We start from the raw sequence: 26,849 nt of genomic DNA on the forward strand, positions 1-26,849 counted from the left end.
GAAGGGTGTGAGGTTTGTACTCTTCTTTGACAAACCTCATCTTCCCTGTACGTCCCCTCTTCCTACCCCTCCCTCCCTGCCCTCTCACCTTTTCACCATCTTTCTTTCCGTCCCCAGCACGACACCCCTTCTCTGGGCCCAAGTCACCTCATCCTGAGGTTATGGAAAAGTCTCCTAGTCCCACCTGAGCCCAGGGCCCCAGCCCTCCAGCCCAGCCCACCTGCCCCCGAGAGACTCATGTCTTGTAAGTGACGGTCACTCACTCCTCCATCTGTTCAGCAAACCTCTGTCGAAGGCCTGCCCCCCTGACACACTGGTCCGTCTGCAGCTCCAACCACAGCCCTTGAAGGGCCAGCCCGATGTGCACCAGCAAGAGCCGCCCCCTCGGCTCTGCGGCCCCGGCCGTTCCACCAGGGCTGGACCCCCATCTGGAGCCTGCTGACGGGCCAGTCGGGAGCTCTCTTCTGAAAACTGAAACTAAGGGACACAAACGGGGGCAGAAATGGGGGCAACCCACGCAGCCCGGAGAAGGAGGAGGAAGGTTTCAGATAGGTCCTCCAGCTCCGGCTCCCCAGAGGCCTGGATGCGTTTAACTTCCTGCCTCCACGAGCTGGCCTCTTGCTTTCTTACACTCTCCCATCACTGGCGCAAGCTTGAATGAATTTCTAATCCTGCCAAGAACCTAGGCCTGACCAGGGCACCTGCAGTGTACAGAACAGCGTCCTGCACGTTGTGAGGGAGACTGGGTGAATCTCCTGTGGATTTTGCTCCCACGTTGTCTAGTCTATGAGGAGAGACTTTAAATAACCCCGACACAAGGCATCAAGTGCTCAGAGCCTTGAGAACGACCCAGGTGGAAAGCTGTGGGCTTGTGAGAGAGGGAGTGCCAGCTGTCAGAGCATCGAGGCCGAGTCTGGAAGAGCAGGGGCCTTTGGGCGGTGAATGGGGGGCGAGGAGAGGGAGGACGCGAAGACGCCCACCCCCTAAAATTTCAGTGGGTCCCTGCTGTCTAGAATTCTCCCTCTGGCCATGAGGACCTTGTATATTTGGCCCGACCCATCTGTCCAAATCTATCCCCGCCATTTGTCAACACACACCTCACGCCCGCATTGCAGCCAAGGTCATCTCTCACTGTCCTCTTCATCCCCAACTTGTGCAAACTGTCCCCCTCCCATGTCACCTTGGGTCCAACGGGCCCAGCGCGGGGCTGACTGGCTACATGTGCAGCTACTTAAGGCTACGTCTGTTCCCTCGGTGCACTGATCCGCGTGCTCTCTCCCTTGGATATGAGGCTTTGGCGTGTGCACGGGTCCCGGCCTCCCGACACCGGCCTGGGGCTGGGGATGATCTCAGGACAAGTGGGGCATCCCTCTTTTCCTGCACTGTTCTCAGTGCCTGAGGAGGGCTCTGCACACAGACTGTGGTCCCCGTGAAGGAGAGAAGTCAGACTGGGAAGGGATGAGGGGGCCAGAGAGCCACCGAAAGGAGCCAGGAGGACACGGGGGAACCATCATGACGATGACGAGCAGCACACAGCTCCTGGTGTGGATCGCTTGCCGGCACCACCCGGAGAGTCCACACACACGTCCCGTTCACAGCCAGAACGCTCCGGGGCAGTGTCACCGCACCTGTTCGACAGGTGAGGACAGTGACGCACGGGGCTGTACAGCGCCTCGGCCGAGAGGCCTGAGTGCCGTGGCGCACAGCCAGGGTGCTATGGGAGCCACAGCTGGTGGGGGGCAGGACTGAGACCCATATTTAGGATGGCCTGACCCCCAAGTCAGTGTCCTTAAGCCTTGTCCCTTTAGTTCCCCCCTCCCCACTTTACAATACAGCTGCACCCCCTTCCCAGAGTTCCCCAAGTTTGATGCCAGACCCCAGAGAAGCCGGGCCTGAGGCCTCAGACACACCCGGGCCCCGCTGACCAAGCCCCTGCCCCCCCCCCTTCTCAGCAACCCGACTCCCGCTCCACCAACCGCCGGGTCCCTCCCCGCGGAGAACCGCCTCTCCCCGGCCTTCCTCCCGGCAGGCTTGGGCCCGGCCCACCCAGCACAGCACCGCTGATCATGGTAATCACGTAATGAGAGGCACTGCCATTATTTTTAATTGTAATTTGGAGGCAGTCGTGCCCTGGGGGCTCTTGGCTGCTGTGACCAAATACACAGACACATAAAACACCACGAGGCCGTTAAAATAACAAAGCCAAACACTGCCCTAAGCTGGGAAGCACTGACACGGTCCACAGTATTTGTGCTGCTACTGAGAGGAAGGGAGAGGAGCCAGGGTCGGGGGACGGGGCGGGGGACCGGGTGGGGGGACAGGGATGGGGGGGCGGTGCAGCCAATGGTGCGGATCTCAGCAGGGGTGGGGGTATATGCTCATCACAGCTACTGAGGAGACAAACGAGGCAGCTGAAAGCGGGAAAGTACAACTGAAAACCCAGTTTCTCTCCAGTAAGGAACACGCACCCCAAGAAAGTTCTTAAGGGATCATGGACCCAGTGTCCTTAAGCTTCAGCCACGTAGTCACTGTGGTGTCTGCGGGACACGTGAGTGGGAACTGGGGCTGCAGTGCATCAAAAAAAAAAAAAAAAAAAGAATGTGTGTTTTGGGCCCCAATCAGCTCAGGCGGGTTTGGGGGTGATCACAAGGTGCCGTCCCCGCCAGGGCACGCAGAGCTGCTCTGACTGCCGGGGAAGCAGCAGTGAGTCAGTCTGTCCTCCTGACCCTTCCAGCGGACGGCCCCGGGGCTCTGGTCACAGTGCAGTGTCCTCCTGCTCCCCCCTATTTTTCTGAGCTGACACTGCCTATGTTCCCCTGGGCAGAGGCTGTTTTCCCTGAGAGAACCGACTGCCCCCCAGACATCTTCCTTGGTGGCCTGGTCACATGGGATCTTCCCAGTCTGGCTCAATCTCCACCTGAGGAGCGGTGCCCAAGGGGATGGAGGGAGGGGGTGGCTGTGGCCAGTTCTCCCAGCACGGCTGGGGACAGACCCCTCCCTCTCTCCTGCTCACACTTGCAGGGACGCGTGACCCACAGCCCCTCCTGGCACGCCCTCCAGGCCCCGCGGAGTCAGCGACACATCAGGCAGCTCCCGTGGCTGCACCAGGACTGCCCATGGCCCTGACGGCCTGGGATCCTACGGGGAAGATGAGGGCCTGCACTTCCAGGGATGAGTGACAGGCAGGTGGCTGCTCAAAATGGGCTGAAACAAGCCCATTTGGTCCCCTTATTTAAATTGAAGTACAGTTGATTTACATACAAATCTCGTATGTCATCACTTATATGTGGAATCTGAAAAATGATACAAATGAATTTATTTACAAAACAGAAACAGACTCACAGACATAGAAAACAAACTTCTGGTTATCAAAGGGGAAATGGGGGGGAAGGAATAAACTAGGAGTTTGGGGTTAGCAGATACACACTGCCCTACATAAAACAGAGAAACAAGGTCCTACTGTACAGCGCAGGGAACTATATTCAGTATCTCGTAATAACCTATAATGAAAAGAATACGTATGTGTACACTGTGGTGTGTATCACGACACTGCACTCCAGAAACTAACGCTTGGTCCCTTTTTTAATACCTGTGGGGTGTGTCTTCTTGGAAATGATCGGTGACCATGGGGTTGTTAGTCCAGGTTATTCCAGTTTGTAAGACTAGAAGTGTGTGTGTGTGTGTGTGTGTGTGTGTGTGTGTGTGTGTGTGTGGTCATGGCCATGGCCCAGGGAAAGCTTATTACCCGGACGCTCCGGGGGTCAGGGAGGAGGAGGGAAATGCAGGAACTATTTGTTCCTTCCTTCCCAGATCCCTTCTGTGGGAATATTGAAAACAGCCCTCTGGCATTAAGTAAAATCTCTGCATTCCACCCTCCTGGTGTCCTGGAAATTGCACGGATCCCGGAGTCACGAGACCAGGTCTGGGCCCACCTTTACCCCCAGCTAGCTCTGCGGCCATGGCAGGCAGCCCACCACTCCGCGTGTCACACCAGATGACGTCTGTGACTTTACAACACATCCTAGTAGGTGTAACTGGAGGTGCCAGGAGTGTGCGTGTGGTTTTTCCAAACATGCATTGCTTCAAATTCTGAATAAATCACACGTGAGATTAATACAAGGTTAATACAAAGTCTATCTCTTTAAAATATATATATATTTGAATATTTAAAATATAAATATATAAATACATATATATTTAAAGCCACGGAGGATAGCCTTAGTTCTATTCACATGGATGAGTAAAGCAGAGAAATCTATTGTCCCTAACACACTTCTTGAGATACAAGGAAGTAAATACTAAGTAAATACTAAATACTAAGAAAGTAAACCAAAGGATACAGGCTTTAGAGCTGAGTCACTCTGCCCATTGAAAAGTCCCGCCCGCAGAAGCCAGCCTCACGATGACCACTCACCCCACAGAGCCATGAAGATGGAGAAGAAGACGGTGGCGGGGTTGTCAAACAGGTGGCTGGCCCGCGCCGTGCCGCAGGCCGAGCTGAGGTTCCAGTAATCGCAGGACTTGTCACACAGGGGACACATGGTGAAGGCGTTCTGCTGGTCACACATCTCTTTGCTGCAGTAGACAGAGGCCATGGGGTCAGGGGGCCCCAGCAGGACCCACCCCAAGCAAATCACCCCCAAAACAGCTCCCACTTCCAAACCCATGGCTAAGTTTATCAACTCCACCAGCAAGGTGTGTTAAGAGAGTTGGGACTGGATTCTTCCCCACTGGGAGTGTTATTCCTACATTTTGCCTTTTAAAAAATGGATGGGCTACCTTCCAAGGTATGGAGCCCTCACTCCTGTCACTAGAAATGACCCAACAGAAGATTAGTGACCATCTGTCAGGGATGCTGGACATTGGACAAAGCCTTGTAAGTCCCTTTAAAATGTGCCGAGTCTGTGAGCATCACAATTATGAATACAGCACCCATCTGAGGTCAGATTCCATCAACCTCCTTCAAGTTTGGTCTGTCTTCTTAAACCCTCCTGGCTATCTCACTGATGTGTAAGGCTGGTCTCAAGGAGGAACACACATGAGTGCACAGCTGGACCCTCCCAAGCTCCTCCTTCCAGAAGGAGAAACCACATGAAGCATGGAGGCAGGTGGTCGGAAGCCCCTTGTCTATATGTATCAGCCACGTGACCACTTGCAGAAAGGGAATTCATAACCTCAACCCAAAGAGAATTATCACAACCCTGAAATGGGATGAGGGAGGCCAAAAGAAAAGGTAAAATCTTCCAAAGTCTGGATTCCAGGATCCTTGGACACAGAAGCACAAGTCAAACAGTCACCACCTACATCCCCACCTACCCTCGGTGTATTTCTATTTAACAGACTGATGCATAGATCTGAAAGTCCTTTCATTCGTTAGGTGACTAGCTGCATCCAGCGAATTCAGGCTCACCTAAGTGCTGCAAATAAGAACCAAAGGATTCTCAGGCCCTAAGTGGCTTCCCCAGTTACCCTCCGCACCACACACTTGTAGGAAAGTGAACTCATCCCGCCAGTGTGTAGGAGTCTCCCTAGGGGATGGGCAGATGGCTCCGCTCATGGTCTGGGGGGAAAGGGTGGAGAACTGGAGCTTTCCTGACAATGCAGCACTGGCTGTTCTCCCAGTGATGGGGAGGCAGGGGTCCCACATTGAAACCACAGCTGTGTTTTCTCCGGAGAGAGGCAGCAGAGGGCACCACAGAGCACGGCTGGCAAGCGGGAGGCAGCAGCCGGGTGAGTGCGCTGGTACCCGGTGCTAAGCCAGTGCTGATGAAGCCCAGGAGCCAGCGGGATGCCTGCGTGCAGCCCCTCCGCGTTAAGCAGCTGAAAGGTGTCACTGAGGGCTGTCACTGTCTGTCCAGTCCCAGCTTGCAGGCTTGTGTTTAATGAGCTATTAAGGCCGCGGCAGGGAGGCCTTCTGTGTGAGAGAATGGAAAGTCTGGGTCTCCCAGGATAAATCCTCATTCCTCCACTGACGTGCTGCTAAGCTCTCCACTGGCAAGTGTCAATAGCCGTGACTCACTCCCATGGACAATATTAAGCAGTGATTTTTTTTTAATAATAAGTTCAGCTGTGCTAGCTTCACCTGGGCATATTCTTTTTGGTAATTGGAGAGCAAGGTTTATTTTAAGTCTTTGGGGCCAGACAAATGTTCGCTGCTGCTTTGGGAGAGGCGAGGACCTCTGAGAAAACAGATTCACACAGAAACCTGCCGGTCCGTATAAGGTCTCGTCCGGAGCTCGGCTTCTGCGCCGGCCCCGGGAAGACCTGCGTTCTCAGGGTCGCCCTGCAGGTGGGCTGGAGACGGTGCTCTGTGGTTGGGGGCTTTTTTTTAACACGGAGACAGAGGGGTGGAGAGGGGTAATCCTAATCAATCCGATGCCAGTCAAAACGCGTCAACGCTAAAAGGTCAGGAATGAAAAAAAGGATCAGCAGCCAGCTTGGTGCAAAGCACTCTGAACCTCAGCTGCTGTGCAAGTTGTGGGCTTTAAAATCAGAATACGGCCAACTGCGGGTGCTCTGTATGTACTGGGTTGGGGGTTTTGTGGGGGAGGTTGATGCAGGCAACTTTTTTTTTTCATGGAGGGACTGGGGATTGAACCCAGGACCTCGTGCATGTTAAGCATGCGCTCTACCACTGAGCTATACGTATACATATACTGCAGCCACCCCCTGCAAGCCAACAACAGAACTCTGGAGAAATTCTGCCTTAGGATGACGTTAAAAGGACTTTGTATTCTCTGAAAGAGGCTGCTTCCGCCCAAGCTGGAAGATGAGGGAAGCGCCCCTAGAACTGAAATCACGTGTGGGTCGTTCACTAGCTGTGTTATCCACGGATTCCTAGTCAGAAGTAACAGTGGCTATAAATCCAATGCTGTATTTCTTCAATCTACCATTTTCTCGAGGAAGCAGAAGAAGGTCGACGAAAGGCCTGACCATCAGTTGAACCAAGACCCCAAAGCGGGTGGCGTTCTCAGTGAGGGACCCGCTGCTCACACATTACACGATACAGGGCTGTGCTTAGCACAGAGGGAGGAGGTGCGATGAGGCAATTATTTGGGAATTTCAGACACAGCATCTGCTATTAAGATCTCAGACCTAAAGCAACCAACTTTTAAAATATGGTTTAGATTAATCAGCTTTAAAAAAAAAAAAAAAGCTCCAGTCTTTCCGACTGATGTGAGCAAATGGCTAACAAATGAAAGCAGAGGCAAGTTGTACAGGTGTGTCAAGCACATGTGGAATCACTACTCACAAGCGGTGCTTGTGTCTCACATATCAAAGCTATTGGTGATAAAAGGCACCATTTAAAGTTTCACATGATGTAAAATTTCTGGATTTGATACCGTATAGTTTACACAAGACGTCATCACCATTGGAGGAGACTGGACCCGTCTACTGTCTTTACAACGTCCTGTGAATCTGTAACGCTTTCAAAATAAAACATTTTTTAAAAGTCTGAAATTCCAGGCTTCACTCGAAAATTAAGAGACCTTAAAATAATCCGAAGAATAGCGCAAGTGCTTTTTTTTAATAGTTGTCATATTATTTTTTTCTTTTTTAAAACATTTTTATTGATTTATAATCATTTTACAATGTTGTGTCAAATTCCAGTGTAGAGCCCAATTTTTCAGCTATACATGAACATATATATATTCATTGTCTTAATCACGCGTAGGAGTGGCTCACAGACTCAGACCCTGGCGGAGCATGAATTTGTTTGGATTCAGAACTGGGATTTAGAGGCTACTCCTCTGCTGATGAGCAGTGATATTTTCTGAGTTTTCATCAGGCCCATAGGACTTGGACTTTTGATAAATAGACAATTGTGATTAGGGAGGAATTATCAAAAAATTGCTTTAGTTGCTGAAGATTTTTTATTCACACTTTCCTGACTTGCCACACCCTCCCCTGAGTCTGAAAAACTGACAACCAAAATTTCAAGCTTTATAACAGCCAATTTCAAACTTTTTTTGGTTAAAAAATAGTTTAAGATTTTTGTATCAGATTCCAGTATGCAAATATACACTCTCCCCAGAAACACACTTCTATAACTAAATAACATGTCATGGGCCAACATTATACGTCCTTCTTATGATAAATGCTAATATTAGGCTTCACTCTACCCTACCCTGTCTTACTTCAGTTCATTTAAAGGATAACCATGAAACTGATTCTACAATCCACTGACAGGTTATCCACAGTTTGTAAACATCACGCACTCGGACAGGCAATGCAATACATCTGCAATGATGACCACATTTTACATGCACATGTGCCTGCACGTATGTGAGTGTTCGTTCATGTGCAGATATACGCCTTTGCAGCATCTGTGGACCATGGTTGTTTCCAGCTGCCATGGTCGCCGTCACAGGTCCTCCCATGTGGGGAACCAGGGCACAAGTTCTCAGCCCGGCTGCAGCCAGAACACGGACGCCCTACCCACCACACTGCACTGGTTCTCTGTGTGTGGTAGGATGTCCTCCAGTTTTGACCAACCTGAGGACCAGCCCTCTGGGGATCACAAATGGACAACTGAGCCGTGTTTCCTGAGAAGGCACCAGGCGGGGCCCGTTGGAGCTCTGGGGCTGCCGAGGACAAGAAGAGCCCTCTGGAAGACCCCACGGCTGACTCAGGGAAAACCAAGGCTTTGGAGCAGGAGGTGGCAGAGCTCAAATCCCAACCCTGACAATGACTAGTTGTTAGGCAAGTTATGTGCCCTGTGAGGTGAAAATAATAATGCTATCTTACAGCGTCTACAGTGCTCTCCACAGGGTCAAACAACAGCGCTTAAAAACCACCCAGCACCATGCCTGGTACAACTAATGCTAGCTTTTGGTGGGGGGTGGGGGGGATTCGGTTTATTTATTTATTCATTTATTCATTTATTTAATGGAGGGACTGGGGACGGAACCCAGGACCTCGTGCATGCTAAGCACATCCTCTACCACTGCACTGTACCTTCCCTACAAAAGCTTTCTGTAGATTGACACAGTCGTGCAAGCCACCTGGCTCCTGCCGCTGGTGAATACACTTTCCTCAAAGAGCAGAGTCCTTGCCCCCTGCTTCAGGACAGCCTTACTTTCCCCAGTACTGCCCCCAAGTACAGCGGACACCCACAGTCTGCCCAGTGCCCCCATCCAGGGGGGACTATCTCGCTGGTACAGTGGGATCCTGCGCCACAGCCCTGTCTGGCTGGCCCAGAGCCTCCACCTAAGCCAGAATGAGTCAGCAGGACCTTTTCACTTGGGGCCACTTGAGTGTAGCACCCATCGCTCCCGGCAGCGATGGTTATTATATCCAACGGAGAAAAGCCGCAGTGGAACAAGGAAGCACTAGGCAGAGTCAGAGCTAGGCCATCGACAGAAAGAGGCCCTGTTTCCACGGCTCCCTGGGTGAGCCGCAGGCCTGCCACAGGGGTTCCTGAGAATACATGCCCTTTTTCTGCTTAAGCTAGTTCCAGCGCATTTCTATGACTTGCAACTGGAAGAATATTCAAACACACAAATGATGCTTCAGTTTGCAAGGACAGCTCTGAAGATGGCAAGAAATCTGAATTCTAAACATTGGCTAAGTGTCTTTAGTCCCTTGGACTTGGTTTTCACATACGTTGTTGACTCATTCAGCAATTGTTTATTGCTGTCCTGCTGTGTGCCGGACACTGCCTCCTTTAATCCTCACCACCCTCCCAGGAGGTGGACGTGGCCATTACCATTGTACAGTCAAGGAAGCGGAGACTGGGGAGAGCCGCCCGGTCACACAGCTAATATGTGACACGGTCAGCCCTTTAGGCACTATTTCTAAGCACTTATTTTCCTTGTAAGATCTCGTCCGCATAAGGACCAGCCTTTGCTCCATCTCCTGGATCTCCAAGAGCCCCGCCAGGGCCCTGTCACCTCCTGGAGTTCCTGGCTTCCTGAGCCAGGGCTGAGTTCAGTTCCAGGGCTGCCCGCCTCTGCAGACAGCATCGCAGCGTTATCCCAGCAGTGTCCGACCACACAGACATCATCTCCACCCAGCACCCCTCGACATGTCCTGCCTTGGGTTGGCTGGGAAACCAGAGGAACAAAAGTCAAGAAATTGAGGGAAAAAAGCTTTTTCCGGGCATGATTTCTTTTTTGTCAGTTATCTTCCACCTGCCCAGTCAGAGCCTGGCTCTGCAGAACTTGACTAGGAAAGGAAGTGGCCGCACCCAGCACGGCTCTGAGCCATCCCCAGAATCCGTCACTCCCCCAGCTCTAGGAGGAAAGTGACAGGAGTGGGAAGGGACGGGGAAGGACAGAGGGTGAGACTTTGGAAGGAGGCACGTGAAACGCACTTGCAACCGGAATGAAATTCCAAATGACTGACATGCAGGAACTGAGACATTTCCTTTAAAACCAGCTCACCTGGGAATATCTTCTTCGATGGTCGCACATCCATAAAGAAACACAATCACCCCAATTACAGACGACGGGATGAGGAAGGACGTATATAATCCCAGCCAGGCAAAATACAGCCCGATTTTTTCTCCAAAATACTTTCTGCAAAAGCAAGAAAAGAAAACACATTATTAAGAAGACCGCAGACCTTCCTTATTTCTGTGTGCTCACAACCTGACAACAGGTCAGCATAAATGGAAAGAGAAGGAAATCACAGGGGAGGGGAGACCTCGGCACACGGAATCAACAACTGTTTCTTTTCTGAAATGAATCACATTCCATTAGCATCACATACACACACCTGTCCAGGCTGTTCACGTAAAGTAGCTGCAAGAAGGGATCCAGCCGTAAGAGCAGGCTGAAAACATGCCATAAATTTTGGCATCTTGACCAGACAAACATGAATAACACATCATCATGTCACGAGTGCTGCAGTACTCAGGACGCAGAAAAACACACTTTTTTGAAACTAGCTTATTTAAACAAAACACACATATTGGGGGGCACGTATACTCATGTAGACAAACCAGTACAGACACTTGTAGGAAAATGACTAGGAGCAATTCAATACAATATGAGTCATGGTTTTGTTAGCTCGTGGGATTGTGGATGGGTGTTATTTATTTTTTTTCCTTCATTTTTAAGCTCTCTACTTTGTTAGTGAATTATTTTTATAATAAAAAGTGGTTTCTTTTAAAAAGAAAATGTACCAGCCCATATCTTATGGTTCCCCAGCTAGTAAAGTTAGTAAATCACCACACTAAGCCCCTAAAAAGGGGTTTTCCCTTCGATGGAATATTGCTGATGGGTGTCTGGTTAAGAAAAATATGATCCACGAAGGAGAAGTATATTTTATTTCCAACGAGCCCCCGACATAAAACACGGGAGGGAAACAGAAGCTCCGCCCACCCCTGGAGGGAAGGACCAAAGGGCAAGGAGAACAAGTAAAATCTGTTCACCCCCACCAGATGCTCTCCCACCACAACGCAGCCAACCGCCAGGAAATGTAGCCCCCCCACCACAAGACAAAGCCGGACAATCTGCGCAATCAAAACTTCCCTTGAGCCCATCAGAGTGGAGGCTGCAAGGTAACCAGGTCAGCAGAATTTTAAAAAAAATGACAAGCTCTTGCAAGGAAATGGGACACACAACCATTTCGTGTCAGAGCCTGGGAGGGAAAGGCAGTCACCATAAAAGTGAGGAAGAAGAAACAGCTAAAATGTTTAAAATTCTGGAAGCTGAGTGTCGGTTAGCATGACAGACCAGGGCAGCTGAGAGGATGTACTCATTCACAAGATCCTGTCCAGCGACCAGTGGCCGCCACCCAGTTATGCGTGAGGAGGACACCTAACAAGGATGGAGACCAGAGAGAGCCCCCTTAGTTGCACACAGGCCTGAAAGCCCGCCCATCTCCCTGGACCATCTTTCATTCAAACCAGACGCCTAAGCACCAGGTATCAAGGATGGGGGGGGGGGTCTGATGCTGGGGGAGGGGCAGGAGAGAGACCCCCTGTGGCAAAGGTCTCCTGAGATCTGAGGGTGGAAAGGGCACGGCGAGGACCATTCTCCAGTGCACCACCACCCACACAAAGCAGACGGCAACAGCATCCCACCGCCGGGCGAACCTGAAGGCTGTGGTGCCCTGACAGCGACTTGAGCAAAAACACAACACAGAACCACCTCAGCCCCTGGACTGATTCCACTCCCCTCACTAACGGTCAGAGAGGCAGAAGCCCACTTCCAGGTGTAAATACTATCGACTTTAGTTTCTACTGTCCTTTCACACACAATGTCCAGAATTCAATTTAAAAAAAAAAAATCTTGAGAAACGCAAACACACAAAAGAACACTGTCAAGAAATGAGGCAATCGACAAAACCAAAGTCGATCCAGATGCCAGAATTATCACACAGGAGCTTCAAAATAACCACAATAATATGCTAAGGAATAATCTAATGCCAAAGAAGGGCAACATGCATGAGAAAACTGGGAATTTCCATAGAGAGACACATATAAAAGCATAACATGGAAATCCCAGAGCAAAAAAAAAATTATACTGCATATGAAAAATGTCTTCATTAGAGTGCATTAGCAGGTGACTGAACGCAGCTGGGGAAAGACTCAATAAACTTGAAGTTATAAGTCAATGAGTATTATCTAAACTAAGATACAAAGAGAAAAAAAAGTAAAGAATAAAAAAGAATGTAGCAATCAAGAGCCACAGGCAATATCAAAGGGTCTGTCATACGTGTAACTGAAGTTCCAGAGGATTAAGAGAAATAGGACCCAGAAGGAATAGATGAATGTATTATGGTTAAGAACTTTTCCAAAATCAGAAACAACAAAACAGATCCAAGCCCTCCAGAAAACCCCAAGCACGATGGATAGAAAGGCAAAAATAAAACACCACATACCTAGACACATCATAATCAAAAAAGGGAAGAGAAAACCTTTAATTAAGCTGGAGTGGCAGGGGGTCAGTGAGATGAGGAACGGAGGATGCTATGTACCAAGGAACAAAGGTGAGATTTACAGACAATTTCTTGGCAGAAACCATGCAAGCCACAAGATGATACAGTGGCAATGTTAAAGCAGGGAAAGGAAAAAACAAGTCAACTCAGAATACTATACACAAAGAAAATAGCTTTCAAACATGAAGACAAAACGAAGACTCTCTCAGCAAGCAAATGCTAAGGGAATTCACCGCCAACAAATGTGCACAACGAGAACCGTGAAAGGAGGTTCTTTGGTTAAAAATCTGGATCCATACAATGAAAGAGACAGCACCAGCAACAGCAAAAAGAATGGTAAATATAAAGGCATTTTTCTTATTTTGATCTTTTTAAAAGATGATTTGCCATCTAGGCTGCAGAAACCAGAGCTTGGCAGGATCCCCTTCGGGATCCAGGAGAAATACTAAAAAGCAAGTTCTGATCCCCTCGTCTTTCCACTGCTTTGGATATTTCCTCCAGTGGATGGGTAGACCTCAGTAACAGAAAATGTCGCCAACAAGGGGCAAATTCAGAAAGCACAGTGCAGAAGGGCTCGGGTTGGGGCGGCAGGGCTGTGAGAGTCAGGCTTGGCCCAAGTCCTGACATTAGGAGGCAACACAGACGCCTGCTAACGGGATGGGAACTGCTCAGCCCTCCAGAGGCAAGAAAATCCTGCTTGGAATCTGAGAACCCTCCGTCTTTAACACTCTCTTGTGCCACTTCTGTCAAGTGCCTCCCTCTTCCCTCCCAAGTCCTCTCGTTTAAGAGGCTTCCAAACAAAGAACTGTCGATGGAGCCAGGGAAGCCGTGGGGCCAGGCTGGCGCGACGCCAGGGCAGGCCCAGGAGCCAGAATTGGCCGGGCCGACATGGTCCATCACAGGCCCACAGGAAGATGCGTTCAGAGGCATAAATGGGACCAAAGAAAGATCAGAGAGGGCCGGGGACCAGATGTTCGGGACACCAGGTCCAGGGTCAACCAGGAGAGGGAGGTGCAGGAGACAGGTGGAAAAGTCAGGCAGACAAGAAGTCAAAGCCGAAAAAGCTAAATTAAGGCGAGAAAAACAAGACAGGAAGAAACCAAGCCCCAGAAACCAGAGTCTTGGCAGGATCCTCTTCGGGATCCAGGAGAAACACTAAAAGGCGAGTTCCGCTCCCCGGTCTTTCTGCTGTTTTGGGTATTTCCTCTTTGCACGAGCTGCGCACAGCTCAGAAGAACCGAGTACCGTATGTGAGGCGGCACAGCGAATGAGAGAACCCCGGACACCAGCTCAGCGCGGCCTGGTTTCCAGCCCGTGCTTTACCCACGGTGAGTATCTCTTAGGTAACACGATAGAGGGTAATGCAAACTTGAGCCTCCCAGTTCACAAAGTATTAGGATTTATTTCCTTTTTCAATAAAAAACTGAAAGGAAGCCTGAGGATCAGCGAAAGCGGAATCCTCCACTCGCTGGTTTACAAAACCCTGTGACCTCCAGAAGCACGTTCACATCAGAAAAGGCAATGTTGGCATCTGCTCCGATTTCCATTTGTAAAAAAAGCAACACATAAAATAATTATTTAGACATTTTCTGTTTATTAATGAGCCGCGTGAGAGCTTCCAAGAACACATCAGATGGTGATCAGAGCCACATGCTCGCGCCCAGTCCCCCAGTCATTTATCACCCAGTGGTTTTGGCCATTTTACATTGTTTTCATTTTCATTCTTAAATAGTGCTTTTTTTTTTTTAACCCACAACCAATCTTTGAATAAAGATGGAAATATAAGGAACACCGATGGTGAAATATAACATTTTAACGCAGAGCATAAAAGTGGTAAAAAGAATTCAATACATTTACCTCTACATGATACTCACACAGATCCATAAATTACACACAACTGATCAAAACTATTACATGACATAAAAGATATTCTCACTACTCAAAATCAGTATTAAGGGAGGGCTATTATATCCAATTGTATCCAGTTGGCCTTTCATTTACTGGGAGGTAAAGATTGTCAGAGGATGGGGCCAAGATGGCGGAGCAGGAAGCGCCTGAGCTCACCTCCTCCCATGGACACACCAAAATTACAACAGTTTATAGAGCAACCACTGATGATAATCTAGCAGAATTAGGCCAGAATAGACTGGAATCTAGCAGAAAAGGTCAACAACTAAAGACACAAAGAAGGAACCACCCTGAGACGGGTAAGAGGGGCAGAGACACCGTATGGTCAAGACCCCTCCCCTGGGGCAGGCGACCCCCAACTGGGAGGGTAATGACAACTACAGAGGTTCTCCCCAAGGAATGAGGGGTCCAAGCCCCACATCAGACTCAGCCTGGGGGCCCTGCGCTGGCAAGACGAGCCCCCAGAATGTTCGGCTTGGAAGGTCACTGGGGCTTACTTTCAGGGGCGCCAGACGGCTGTGGGAAACAGAGGCTCTGCTCTTAAAGGATGCAGACAAAATCTCACAGCCTGCACGACCCAGGGCTGAAGCAGTCGTTTGAAAGGAACCCGGCCAGACCCACCTGCTGATCTTGGAGAGTCTCCTGGAGAGGCAGGAGGCGACTGGAAGTCTACCTGGGGACACAGACACTGGCAGCAGCCATTCTGGGGAGCTGGCAAGCGCCATGTTGGATTCCTCCCTCTAGGTTATGAGTGCCAGGACCCGCCCCACCCACCGGCCTGTTGGCACCAGTGCTGAGACACCTCAGGCCAAGTCAGACAACTAGCTGAGCAGGGACACGGCCCCACCCACCAGCAGGTTGGCTGCCTTAAGACACCCTGAGACTACAGCTGCCCCAGGACCCAGCTCCATCCACCAGGGGGGCCAGGACCCAGTCCACACACCAGTGCACCAGCACAAGCTTCAGGATACCCCAGGCTCTGCAGCCAGAGACCCCGGACCTGGCTCCACCCACCGGCGAGCTGGTGCTACACCTGGGACCACTGGGCTTACATCCTACCCACCAGCAAGCCTACATCAGCTCCAGCACCCCTGGGCTCTGCTGCCAGAGACCCCAGGACCCAGTGCCACCCACCAATGGGCCACAACTAGCAGCAGGACCAGCCTCACCCAGCAGTGGCCCCACACCTGCTCCAGGACCTCTAGACCCCACAGTCAGAGACCTCAGGACCCCCCTCCACCCACTAGTGGGCTAGCACTGACACCAGGACGTGGCATCATTCACCAGCCCAGGTCCACCACAGCCCCGCAGCCCCCACGTCAGGACCCAGCCCAGCCAGAAGCAGGCTGGCACCAGCTCCAAGACACCTTGAATCCCTCAGCCAGCCACCGAGGATCTAGCCCCACTCACCAGCAGGCCAACACCAGCTTTGGGACACCCTAGAACCCAAAGTCATCCAGTTCTTCTGGGGTGGCAAGAGCTAGCCACGCCCATCAGCAGGCCGACACTAGAGCCACAACCTGCCCACCCTAGAACCCGTCGCCACCCACAAGTGGGCTAGCACTAGCCCTGGGACACCCCTGGGCTCTCCAGCCGGCCACCTTATGACCCCGCCTTGCCCATCAGTGGCCAACAGCCTCCACACAAGGCATGCCTGGCAACCAACTGGACTGGAGGTTACGCCTACCAGACCACCCACAGCAGTCAGCCCTGAGGCAGAAGGACCCACACAACACATAAGGGGCGCCCCTAGAGCATGTAGCTCTGGTGACCAGAGGGCAGTGCACTGCTGGGACTCACAGGACCTCCTCTACAAAAGGCCACTTCTCCAAGGTTGGGAAGGGCAAAAAAAGGGGGTGAAGAGTTAGGAGTTACTGATCAGTTACAAACCTCTCATTTTACAAATGTCCTTCCATGTCTTGGCTATTGTAAACAGTGCCTCTATGATCACTGGGGTGCATGTATCTTTTCAAATTAGAGTTTTCTCCAGACATATGCCCAGGAGTGGGATTGCCAGATCATATGGTAACTCTGTTTTTAGTTTTTTAAGAAACCTCCATACTGTTCTCCACAGTGGCTGCACCAATTTACATTCCCACCTAAACGTCCATCAACAAATGAGTGGATAAAGAAGATGTGCTAAAAACACAATGGAATACTACTCAGCCATAAAAATGAAATAATGCCATTTGCAGCAACTTGGATGGACCTGGAGATTATCAGACTAAATGAACTAAGTCAGACAGAGAAAGACAGATACCATGTATCACTTACATGTGGAATCTTTAAAAAATGATACAAATGAACTTATTTACAAACCAGAAAGAGACTCACAGACATAGAAAACAAACTATGGTTACCAAAAGGGATGGGATGAGGGGAGGGGTAAATTAGGAGTTTGGGATTAACAGATACACACTACTATATATAAAACAGATAAACAACAAGGACCTACTATATAGCACAGGGAACTATATTCAACATCTTATAATAACCTATAATGGAAAAGAATCTGAAATACATGTATGTGTGTGTGTGTGTATAACTGAATCACTTTGCTGTACATCTGAAACTAACACATTATAAATCAACTATATCTCAATTAAAAAAAAACCTTCTATAAATTTAAAAATAAATAATAATCTGAAGTGGAAACTGACATGAGCTTGGAGAAAATAAAAAAGCCCCCGGAGTTAGGGTGTCCACAGGGCCAACGAGCCGTGACCTGAGGCACCAGCATGAACCAAGAATCCTCAGCACTGTGGACGGTAAAAGGAAAGGTCTCGAGAGAGGAGGGAGCAAGGTCACAGGTAGCAATAATCAGCTACAGCCCCACGCAGGCTCCAAAGAGAAGTGAAAATTCAATCATTTGTCCTCACCTCATGGTGAGGATACAGAGAAGGAGATGTATATCTTAGGGATGAAGACAGCAAGAAAGAGGCCAGGAGAAGAGAGCAGAATCCCTGAGTGATCTTGACCCGCTCCAAACCTGGCAAGCGGTTGCAGGGGCTGAGGAGATGCAGGGGCCAAGGTGGGGCTTGCAAAAGGGGCCCCTAAGTCATCCGAAGGCTCTTTCTCAACAAAGCTTTCTTATGATTTCAGGGCAAGTGCATCACGAACATATGGATTTGACTGTATCTCCCTGCCCCCATCTTCCTCTCCTCCCACCAGAAAAAAACATATAGATTTCAAAATGAAAATGGAAAAAAATCCCAAAAGTACAGCCAGGGACCAAAATGCATAGGATGGTCTTAAACAAGCTGGGAACACGCTAGGAGAACAGTTGCAGCTGGTCAACAAATTCAAATGGCAGTGCCACCCAGCCCCGCCATCAACACTGACAGCCAGGGATGTTCCTGCACTCAGGTGGGAGCAGACGTGTGGTCTGCCAGAAGGGACTGGAAGAAACACCCCCCCCCCCGAATGTCTAACACTCAGCTGGGTGACGTGCCACACCATTTCCCGACAGTTCCAAGACTAACGTGTAGAGCTGGGTCCACTTTTGTCCCCTAACTTATCAAAGGGTTATTGTCCAGCTGTTCCCCATCTCCACTGGAAATGGAACAGGACGGCTTCCATTAGAGCAGAGGGAAGGCAATTTAGACTTCAAAAGGAATGACCAGTTGTACCGCACTCATAGAACACAGCATAGTAAGCACATGGCTGTAAATCAATCTAGTCACAAATATTTATCAAGTGCCTCCTCCAGGAAGAGCTGCGCCATGTCAGACACCAAGCTAGACGATTTTCAGATATTATTCCCAGTCCTCACACCCCGTTTTCTAGATGAGGACTAAGACTCAGAGACCAAGATCAGAAAGCCAGGAAGTGGCAGAACAAGAGTCAAACTCAAGTTTAGCCAATTCCAAATTTTTTCTTCATCCTTTGGAATTTCAGCTAAGTGCTGAAGGGAATTCTTTTTACTTCCCTGCCTCCAAAACTAGCACATTGTTTCATACTGAGTAAATGCTGAATGAATGAAGAAACCAGCACAAATTATGGGTTCCACCACCAGGGTTCTAATACCCTACTTCATCAATTTAAATATTCACCGTTTGGGGGGAGTTTGGGACTGGCAGATACAAACTACTATGTACAAAACAGATAAACAACAAGGTCCTACTGTGCAGCACAGGGAACTATATTCAATGGCTTGCAGTAAGCTGCAATGAAAAAGAATATGAAAAATAATGTGTATATATGTATATACATAACTGAATCACCATGCTGTATACCAGAAACTAACATAACATTGTAAATCAACTCTACTTCAATTAAAAAATGGGGGGAAATAAAATAAATATTCACCTTCCTGAAGTAGTACATGAAATAAATGTGTGTCCTACACTCAGCAGGCTCTTAGAATCATGATCATCTCGAACCAAGACCAGTCTCTGATGGAAGTGTAATGAACAGTGCGAGGCAGTGAGGGCTAAGTGCTGTATCCACAGAGCAGACCAAAATCAGTGCAATCAACTTTACATTACGGGCTGAAAGAATTTTGATGAGAGTGGAGAAGAGTCATTTGAGGCGTCTCTCTATGAAGAGCATACAGGTTTCTTAAAAGCAGGGATCTCATCTGGCTTTTTCTGTTTGCTCCCCAAGTTCCCAGTTTTCCGTATTATGCAAGAAGGAACAGTGGGTGTCTCCCCTCTGGAAGGATCAGAAAGTGAAGGAGAGCCCAAACCATCTCACATTTCTAGGGACTGCCTCCTAGAGGCAGAGGTTTGAATCAGATGGTCTCTGCAGAACCCTCCTAGATCCGACTTTTGTATCTGAAACGGGAAATCTGATGGGTTGCTCATCTGATTAATCACGGAAATTTTCTGTGCACTGACAGGGTCAAATCAAGAGCTCACTCAACAGGGGAACTTGCTGACTCGCTTCTCTCTGACCTAGCTTCCTTCTCCAATTCCACACTTCTGCTCACTGCCCCCTTCCCAAACACACACACACACACACACACACACACACACACACACAAAGTTATTTAAAATTAACCTCCCGTCTCTACTCTCAGTTTGCATAATCCAAAAAGCCTACTTTCTTCAGGGCGTACTCCATGGTTTTAGGGAACAGAGAATAATCACACATGCGGAAGAACCTTTAATAAGAAGTTCAACTGATCCTTTTCCCTTCGTAACGCTGCCCAGTAGGTGCGACAATTCAAAACCAATTCCTGCATGCTAGAAGTAATGGGTGAAAATCTGATGAGGAACAGGACATTCACAGCATCTCAAAGACTCCCCACATAAATGTCTTAATAACTACAAAGGAAAACCTGTAACCTCACCGTGGAGGAACCTGGTAGACACCATCGTAACCCAGTGGTCAAAGCCAACATCACCGTAAAAGGGACATGCACAGGCCTCCTGTTGTGACGTATCGAAAAGGACGAACATCACTCGAGTAGGAGTCCCACTAAAGACGCATCAGCTGGATCTAGTCACGAGGAAGCATCAGACACACCCAAATTAGGAGACCTTGGACAAAACGACCCTTCAGTCTTCAAAAACGTCAGTGCCATGAAGACAAAAGATCACAAATTAAAGGAGACTGATGAGATCAACCAACCATACACTGTCGCACAGGACGTTCCTGGGACAACTGATGTTTCAGGAGGGATTGTAGGCTAAGTAATGATATAACAGCAATGCTAAATTTCCTGGTTTTGAAAATGACACCGTAAGAAAAAAAAATCTTTCTTTTTAGAAACTACACACTGTAGTGTTCAGGGCTAAAGAAACACAATGTCTGCCACATCCTCTTAAATGATATAATAATAATAATAATAATAATAATAATAATAATAATAATAATAATAATAATAATAATAATAATATATTCAGAGAGAAAGGGGACATCAGAGGAAACGTGGCAAAATGTGACCTGAGGAATCTGAGTGCTGACAGGAAGGAGTTCTTTGTATTATTTTAAAAAATTTCCTGTAAGTGTGAAATTTTCAAAATAAAGAGGAAAAAACAAATAAAACCAATTTCTCCTCATTTTACAGGAGTCATTCAGCCCGTGCCCTGTCCCCTAAGTAGCAACGTCTGATTTCTTAGGCTCCAAAAGCCTTCAGAGAAGAAAACGGAGGCACCTCCATCGGCTTGTCCTACCGCCCCAGACGTCCCATCCTTCCTTCGCCTTCAGCAGGGACAACCAGTGAACACAGTGATGGTCAGAAACAATTATCTGAGCATCAAACAGTTAGTGCGACAACCACCGCGAGGAAGTTAATAGCCTTTCACGTGGCGGCAGGATGCTCCTTCGCTTGTAAACACAACCAGCAGGGAAATGCAGCCAAACCCACCCTCTGGCCTCAGGACCCGCGTGTCTTAAATCAGAGTTAACAAGGCAGGGCAGGTGCAGGGCACATTTTGAAGGAGGCTCTGAAAACAACAATGTTCCTGGAAGCAGTTCCTGGAGTGGGGAAAGGAAACCTTGATGACTTCGGGAGACACTGGAATAGGCTGCCAGGGGAGCCAATGGGCAGCCTTTCCTGGACAGCCTTAAAAGAAGGGGAAATCGTCGAGGAAAATGTTACGATGCGTAGACTTTACTTTCAAGCACCTCATCATGCGAAGTGTGAGAGGACGTGTCCCACTTGACTGGAGCGGGGATGCCGGTGCCAGCCAGGAAGGCCCGGGCGTCCAGCAGGTGCTCTGCTCAGGAAGCCGGTGCTCACAGGTGGCTCTGCTGCCTGGCTTCTCTCTGCCCACAAGCACAGCTCGGTTAATTAGCACGCAGCCGTCAGAAACGGATTTTCACGGGGGAAAGCTAACGGCCTGTTGACTAGCATAACCAATGTCGGAAAAGAACCCTCGGCTGGTGAAATTAGAGGTATGCAAACAATGTGGGCTAAACAGACTTATCTCTGACATCCACCCAGCCATCCGTCCTTGCTTATAAATATCCATGGACGTCTGCACCCCTCGTCCTAGAGATGGTGCCTCCGGCTGAACTCCTGACTGGCCCCACGTCCAGCTGAGTCTCTGGATTCTGTCTCCCCAACGTTCGTTATAAGGGAAACAAAATTCCATCTCTAGAACTGAGGTTTCTGCCTAGAGTGAATCTTTCATGCAAGGAGATGGTCAGAGAATACAAAAGAACAGTTTTTGATATTATACATATATAATTAAATAAATATAAATATATAAACAGTTGGGACACCCTGAACAAGTCGTGTGAACTTTTTCTTTTTTTTTTTTTTTTTTTTTTTTTTTTTGCTCTTGTTAGTAAATGTCACTTACTTCAAAACTTCTTTAGAGGCTACCAGCGTCTATCAAAAAAGAACTGTGCGTGACTGAGGCGGCTTCGGTCAGCCTGCAGCAGATGAAGGGGGTGTGGTCCTGCAGACGCAGAGGGGCCGGCGGCAGGATGAGCTGTGGGCAGGCCCTTGTGTTAAGGATTTCTAACTTAATTCTAGCATGGTCTGAGGCTATATGCCATATGACCTCAATTTTGAAAAACCACTGGAACTTGTTTTCGGGCTAGAATGCGGTTTAGCTCAGTAAACGGTCCATGTGCCCTTGAAAATAATGTGTTTGCTGCAGTTTGGATGCCTTGTTTGATAAATATCAACTAGGATAAGGTATTCACGATGCTGTTGAAATCTATATCCTAATTGTCCCCTTGTTCTGCTCATTACTGAGGGGGCCGCAATCACCAAATACAACTGCGGCTTTATCTCTTTTTTTCTGTTTTGCATTGTGAAGCTGTTTTCCGGTACAACACAGTCCTAAACAGGACTGTGACATCTTTTTCGTGAGTTGGCCCTTTTATCTACATAAATATTACCCACATCTCTGATAATATTCCTTGCCCTAAAGCCTGCTTCATCTGATATCAATACAGCCCCTTCAGCTTTCTTTTGATTATTATTTACATGGTATATCTTTTCCATCCTTTTACTTTTAACCTGTCTGTTCCTTTAGAGTTAAAATATGGTCCCAGTAGGCGGCATATCGTTGGGTATCACTTTCTCATCCGATCTAACAATTTCTACCTCTTACTTTTGGTGTTCAGGCCATTTATACTAATACAATTACCAGTATGGTTGGGTTTAAGGCTACCGTCTTGCTAGTCATCTTGTTCTTGTTCAGAGCAACTGTAGGGCTAAGCTCATTCTTTCAGGGACTACCTCCCTCCTTATTGTCGAATGTCTGAAAACAGTTTTCACACATCTATTTAAATAGGTTTCTAGTTGTTTATGGCAGAAAAGCTGGTCCTGTACCAGATACTCCGTAACAATCAGATGTGGAAGCAGGGAATCTGCATTTAACTGGTTTCCCAGGCGATTCCAGTGTGCTGCTGGAACTGGGAACCTCTGCTTAAACTCAAGGGGCACAAGTTGAAATGCGTTAGGGTAAAGGGACATAGTGGAAATGTGAGACAACAGGGAATGTTGGGGGTTCTGGGGAACTAGAAAGCGTAGGTTCCAACTGAAAATATGCATATTTAATGTTTTAAAAACATCTTTTGGATACTTTTTAAAATGTCTATTGGCTGAAATCTTCCCTCCAGTTACCAGTTTGCAACATCCGTGATTGTCCACATGCCTCTTTAAAATGGGGTGCCAGAATTGAGCAGAGTGCCGCAGAGTGGACTGACCACTCAAGGGGGTGACACCACAATCACCTACCTCCGCACCCAAGTCCGTTACTTCAGGGTGAGACAAGTTCATGTCTGGCAATACACTGAGAGCTCATGTTTAGCTGTGGCCAACTTCCCACCTCCTCCCCCATCTCTGTCACACAGTCGCCTGCCAAACCAGGTTCCTTTGGCCCTGTACCATGTTAACTGCCTTTCCATTTACCACTGTTAAATGTCGCCTGTTGGTTTTGACTCAAGGTTCCTTCTCGTCAAGAACACTTTGGATCTCGATTCTGTTCTCTTTCAAGGAACCAGTGGAAAATCCGATGTGTGCCTCCCCTTCTCAAGGACCCAAAACCTGTGACTAGACCCCAAGACACAGCTGCCTGACTGATGCTGGCCAATCAGTGCTGCCTTCTTCTTCATAATATCTTCCCCCAGGAGAACAGAGAACAGAAGGAGATGAAGCACAAACAGGTAAACCTAGCTCTTAGAGAGAATCGTGGTGGGGGTGGTTATAGCTCAGTGGTGGAGCACATGCTTAGCATGCATGAGGTCCTGGGTTCAATCCCAGTTCCTCCATTAAAAAATAAATAAAATAAAATAAACAATTTTTAATAATCAAAAAAAGAAGAGAACTTAAAAAAAGAGAAAGGACTGTGGCAGAAGGCCAGGGGATGGTGAATTTGCGACCTGTGTGTGGATTTCATATACACGTCCCCATGAAACCCCCTCCCGCTCATCGCCCCAGGTAACAGGTGACATTGAAAATGGAGACAACGGGGCCACCCTAGAGCAGGGCTGTGGGCTCACTGCTCCTGCCTGGCTTTCACTCAGAAGCCCCAGCTCTGCTGCTAATTAGCCCTGTGTCCTCAGGCTACTGGGCTGTCTTCCCCAACTTCGGTTTCCTCATCTGAGGTCTCGTCTCCCAGAAGCTCTGCTCCTTCTTTCACCCAGGCACCCTCTCTCCACCAGAGACCCAGCCCGGGCCTCATTTCCCCGAGGCCTTGCTTCGCCCTGGCTCTCACAGACTCCTGGGAAAAGCAGTTAGGGGAACTCTCCCTACCCCTCACGTAACGTTCTTCAAGTCTGATCTCACCAGTTCCCTACTTAAAACCCTCCCGCATCACTTACGCTAAGTATTTAAGGCTGATGATCTGTTGCCGCCAGGCCTTTCCCACCTCGCACCCTGCCACCCCATCTCCCCCAAGAAAACTCTTCATTCCAGCCACATTCTGCTCCTTGCAAGCCCCTGAATGAGGTGCTTTTCCAGCCCTTCCTGCCTTAATTCGCGCTGATCTCCCAGCCCGAATGCCCATTCCCCTTTTACATCAAGTCCTTACTCAAACCTCAGCTCAGTCATTGCATCTTCCGAGAGGCCCTCCCCCGACTGATTGGGGGCCCCTCTTGTTCCCCCGGAGCACGTCCTGTCTGAGTGCTCATCACGCATCTGTAAGGAAGAAGCCTTCTTTTCTCCAGGTTGACCGTAAGCTGCTTGAGGGCCAGGACTTTTCAGCACCACCGCCTGGACAGTTCCTGCCACAGTGCAGGCGCGGGCTGAAGCACTGGGTGTCCTGATTAACAAGCGAAAGGATGAACAAGTCACAGCATGCGGTCCCGGTCCTGGCCTGCCGGCCCAGCTCAGGCTCAGGCTCCTGGACTCTGCATCCCAGCTGGGAGCTCCGTGTCAGACGTCCCGGGGTGACTCCCCTGGCCTCCCTCAGCTCCCCACCCTCTTTCTAAGTCCTCTCCCCCAGCAGGACAAGTTAAATGGAAGAAAGACTAGGACATCTCCCCTCCTCTGTCCCTACACAACGGCCTCACAACCAAGGAGGAACCTCACTCCCAGACTGCTGCCCGAGAGAGGCCCTCTGGAGCCTGGAATCCAAGACGTCGGGAAGCCTGGAGAAACATCAGTGAGGAGATCCATCCCGGCCAGCCCTCACCCAGCCTCTCTCCTGCAGTTTGCTCACTGCTTGAAGTCCTCAACCCACTAGCTGTTTACTTCTCAACCCTGAGCTCAGGGGCATCTGCAGTTTAGCTGGAGCCGTGGACAGACAAGGCTGCGCTCTGCTAGACTTGCAGGAGCATAAACAGCCTGCCAGGCCGAACTGTGCACGGCCCTCCCCAGCACCACCCACCCTGAGCCTATCAACTCCTCCATCGCTTTCCAAGACCATCTCCAGCAGGCCCGGAGCATGGCACCCTGTCCCCAAGCCCAGAAGACACCCCTAGGGGTGACTGGGTCTACGATAGCTGGGGTGCACTGGCAAGGAAAGGAGATGGAAGGAAACGGGGTTAGTGGGGGAGGGTTATTGGGGGAAAGGGAAGGAGAAAGTTCAAGGGGACCAGAGAGGTTTAGAGGGAGTTGCCCACAGCTGTGAAGTCTGGAGATAAATCTCTCAGGCCCTGGGGGCTTGGGGAGGGCTGAGGAGACAGCCTCAGGGGAGCTGTCACAGCTGGAAATGCCCTCCAGGGCCAGGCTCCAAACGATGGTAAACTGCACTGGTCGGGCACACCCGCTGCCCCTCCACCCATAAGAAAGGAGAAAGAAAAGAAAAGGAGGGCAAGTTGGACAAGTCCTTGAGAGTCACTCTCCTAAGGACTGTCTGGCTCTACCACCACCACTCCTCCTTCCAAAAGCATCTTCACTTACATAGAATCATGCCCAGGTCTCCAGGGAGGAAGGCCGACACCACAGGAGGGGGAAATGTACAGCAATGGAGCTCCGATCGGGGGCGCGGTGCTGGGCGGGCTCCCTGCTCATCATCCCCGGTGGGGAGCCCACTCTGCATCTCACCCATCCTCACGGCTCCCTGGAAACTATCATCGCCTTTCACAGACAGCACCGAGCTGCCCCTCTGGCCCACAGCACCTCCATCACCCACGGTCTACCTGGAGGATCTATGCTTCTGGACAGTGTGCAGATAAGAGCCCCAGTTACCATGGAGAGCGAAGCGCTGAAGGCAATACACCATGACAACAAGGCAGAAAGACCCGTCCAGTCCTCCTGTCTCTCTCTCCCTTTCTCTCCCTCTCTCTCTCTCACACACACACACACACACACACACACACACACACACACGCATGCACCAACCCTCAGAGCTATTTGGGGCAGCAGACCCCAGGCTGGGCCTCTGGGCCTCCCGGAGAGTCAGCTGGCCCTCACGCCAGGTCCCCTGCCATGCAGCTACCATCCAACCTCCAGGCCAGCAGCCCCTGAGATCCTGAGATGCCACGCAGACTTTTCCACTCGTCCAGGCTAAGTGCCTCTGATATACACCATGTGTCCCCACAGGAAAACACACCCTCGTCAACGCTACAAAATGCTCCAGATGTGATCAAAGCCAGAGAGGCAAGAGAAAACAGAGACGGTTTGTTCGGGATGGGGGAGAGGCTGAGGGAGGGAAGAGAAACATCCAAGGACGTGGGCGTGGGGGCGCCCGTGGGCAGGGATG

General features: G+C 49.5%; 1 protein-coding gene across 1 annotated transcript in view; it reads right to left on the reverse strand.

Annotated features, from left to right (window-relative positions):
• ANO2 (anoctamin 2) overlaps positions 1 to 26,849 on the reverse strand; it is a 248,636-nt gene that overhangs the window by 122,271 nt on the left and 99,516 nt on the right. Inside the window, exons 11-12 of the mRNA XM_031444274.2 lie at positions 10,386 to 10,520; positions 4,415 to 4,575 (exon numbers count right to left, since the gene is read on the reverse strand). Coding sequence (XP_031300134.2) covers positions 4,415 to 4,575; positions 10,386 to 10,520 — 296 coding nt within the window. The remainder of the gene's footprint in view (positions 1 to 4,414; positions 4,576 to 10,385; positions 10,521 to 26,849) is intronic.

This window comes from Camelus dromedarius, chromosome 25 (genome assembly GCF_036321535.1).
Source record: "Camelus dromedarius isolate mCamDro1 chromosome 25, mCamDro1.pat, whole genome shotgun sequence".
Lineage (NCBI taxonomy): Eukaryota > Metazoa > Chordata > Mammalia > Artiodactyla > Camelidae > Camelus > Camelus dromedarius.